The sequence below is a fragment of the Limulus polyphemus genome, unplaced genomic scaffold, assembly GCF_000517525.1.
Source record: "Limulus polyphemus unplaced genomic scaffold, Limulus_polyphemus-2.1.2 Scaffold2072, whole genome shotgun sequence".
Taxonomy (NCBI): domain Eukaryota; kingdom Metazoa; phylum Arthropoda; class Merostomata; order Xiphosura; family Limulidae; genus Limulus; species Limulus polyphemus.
In genome coordinates, this window is record NW_013667682.1 from 18,958 (window position 1) to 22,321 (window position 3,364).

General features: G+C 36.6%; 1 protein-coding gene across 1 annotated transcript in view; it reads right to left on the reverse strand.

Moving 5' to 3' along the window:
* The window catches only part of LOC106465849 (probable G-protein coupled receptor 158), a gene marked incomplete at its 3' end in the record, with an annotated part of 80,134 nt that overhangs the window by 16,176 nt on the left and 60,594 nt on the right, over nt 1-3,364 (reverse strand). The window contains exon 6 of the mRNA XM_013926090.2: nt 1,339-1,407. Coding sequence (XP_013781544.1) covers nt 1,339-1,407 — 69 coding nt within the window. The remainder of the gene's footprint in view (nt 1-1,338; nt 1,408-3,364) is intronic.

Here is a 3,364-nt window from a genome sequence, read left to right on the forward strand (position 1 = left end):
ATATAAGAAAGTTGTGTTTCTGTAACCATTTTTTTTTATATTTTGTTTTTCTATAAAACCATCTAAAAATCTTGACAACAAAAACAAAAAAACGGACACTTCTCAAACTTTAATTCAACATTTGTGTAGCTTTGTACGTTTAACTGTTTCTGTTTGTTGCTGAGCGCAAAGCTACACAATGGGTTATCTATGCTGTGCCCACCATGCGTAACGAAGCCCGGTTTTTAGTGTTATGTACCTTCAGACTTACCGCTGAGCCACGGAGAAGGGGAAGATGTACGTTTTTTAAATATTTTACTGTGAAAAGAATGGAACTTTCATATTTATTCCACATGCTATATGTCAAAGTATTACTTATCATCTTTAATACTGGCGGAAGGGTTATCACACCTGTAATTTGCTAACACAATAAACCTGAGTGTTATATGTAGCTTTACACACTCACTTACATACATGTATACACACAAAATTTGAAATACTTATGGAAACGCCCTGGTGATACAAACATATAAGCCACAAACAACGAGTAATTGCATATCATCAGTTTATCACTAGTACAATGCACTTGTGGTTTTTAATCTGCAGTACGCCGTGTTTTCATGATATCATAAGGTTTTCAGTTAATAAATGTGAAATATTGCTCCAAATGTCTTGTACTACTCTTCCCAATTCAGCCAAGTTGTTTGGATGCCGTTTAACCTTCTAATCTTTCCATATAAACACATACATTCTTAATAGTACTCATTTCGGTACTTTGTGCATGCCAAATAATGGATGCGTGTGTTCCAGCAACTTCTTTTTCCTCCAGGTGTCGCTTCACCATAATTTCGGCATGCTTGGGATCACTTTTGTGCTAGAAGATAAAGAATTTCTGTCCAACCGGTCCCGTTCCCAAGGGGAATGACATGATGGATAAAATTCGCATAAACCTACCAGCAGTCAGGATACCATCAAGTTGTGTGGATCACCAACACCACTGGCTGAGATGTAATAGCTCACTGTAAAAGTTGTACATTGACCATGGTACCATTCTCCTCTCTGTCATCAAATAAGTTATCAGTGTTTGTTACACTGTTAGTAACAGTGTAGTTACAGCCCCGTTACAGAAGTCTCTGTAACACATTTCAGCTTAAGAAACATGTTATAATTAAACACAAATGTTACGAATAAAACCTAATGTCATATTTTTAAATATAAAGTAGTGCACGTACTTCCATAACTCATTTATTTATAATAGTTTCGACCTTTTAAACGTAATATTTGTCGTGAGAAAACAATTGTTTACAGGAAAAAATAAACCCTCTTTAAAATGCTCCGACATGACTTCTAAGAACTCACCGTTTGATAAAGCAACACAGCACCCAACAACAGAGTCTCCAACAGAATCCATATGGAGCTGGATATCATCTGTAAAGAAGGAACAGAAATTGTTGAAATCAGCGTTATCTTGCTGTTGAAGTAGAGCAGTAAGAGAGATTTCACATCCTTGCCCCGCCGCTACTTATCGAGGTTGCATGCGTTTCTATTGGATAACGTCAAATTTTACCTTCGAAAACTCAGAAAATTCTTCTCCGATCCAGAATGATCAACAATCAGGATCATTTTTTGTAGTTTGATGAGGAGTCTCAATCTTAATGTACCCATGAAATTTGGTACACATACGATCACACTTTACAGAGTTATTAACCCCAAACCGCAAAAATGCCGAATCTCCCCATTATAAAAAATGCTTCAATGTGATCCAGAATCCGTATCCGGATTTGAATCAGGACTAAATTTGGAGAGGACTGTCCCATACCGACTTCCCATCTTGTGGAAAAAAATGTGTGTACATCGGTCTATTAGTTTTCGAGATACGCGCGCAGAAACACAGACAGACAGATAAACACGAACACAACTGCGAGGATAATAATAATTGTAATGTTGAAATATAACAGTCCTTAGGTTAATTAGTTACATAAAATACATTAATGTAACTAATACTAACTTCTGACGGAAACAAGCTATCAACATAGATGAGAACTTACGATCTCTCAACCAGTGGTCGTTTTTCTTAGAAGCCTAATTTTTCCTGGAAAAAATCAATCTGAATAATCTTACTTAGAAGGATTGAACATCCAGATGAAAAGAGAAGGATGAATCGTGTAGGATTAAAGGTAATAAAACTACTAGTTCAACCTTACGTGATCAATCAGTATATTAGGGTACCCACTCGTATTGTGGACTTGAGTAATTCTCTTTCTAAAACTACGGTTTGAAAACTTTTAACGGATTTTTCTAAGCACAAAAATATCACACGGCAACAAAATCATAAATAATCTAAGTTAAACAGTTACTTTCTGATCTTCTACGTTTGACTAAGTCACATCCTAGTCTTCTAAGTTAGATTATTAGAAAGTGACTTGGTCTAACTTAGATGACTACAATATGAGTTGGTCTAAGTTAGACCAAGTCACTTCCCGCTTTCCAATAATCTAGGTTAGACCAAGTCACTTTCTAGTTACCTAACTTAGATCAAGTCATTTTTCAATAAGTTAGACCAAGTCACTTCTCGCTTTCCAATAATCTAAGTTAGACCAAGTCACTTTCCAGTTACCTAACTTAGATCAAGTCATTTTTCAATAATCTCGGTTAGACCAAGTCATTTTTCAATAAGTTAGACCAAGTCACTTTCCAATAATCTAGGTTAAACAATGAGACCAAGTCACTTTCTTGCCACCCAAGTTAGAACAAGTATACTTTCCGGTCAGTCAGGTTAAATTGACTAGATCTTGAAAGTTCGTTTTTAACACATGTAACCCGCGTTTCACGTGGTACCTGTACAGGTGAACCGGTTGAGTTAATGTAACACTTGTAATTTAAAGTATAGATGTTGCATAGGGCGTGGCTTGTATTGTAAGTAGACATCTTGAACAACTTTTCAAGAGTTACTATCTTGCTCACCATTCTACTGTTTGTTTGTTTGCGCCCAACGCTGCACAATGGGATATCTGTACTGCCTACCACAGAGATCAGGCCCCAAATTTGAACGTTATAAGCCCTCGAGCTTGCCCCTGAATCACTGGGGGGTGAGTTATTTTAAAGGACTGTATAGCATAAGTAGGAAATAAAAATTATGAAATGTTTTCTACTCGGTTTGCTTAAGCGCAAAGTTGCATAATGGGCTATCTGAGTTGTGCTCACTGCAGGGATCGAACTCTGAATTTTAGCACTCTTCAGCTGAGCCACCGGGATGCAGCTTAGAATTGGTAGAGTATATACACTTCACATTTTACAATTTTTAATTATTTATACGAAACCACACACACACGTCAAGTGAGACTTCCCACCAAATCAGTTTTTCACAAGTTACTTAATTAGAAAA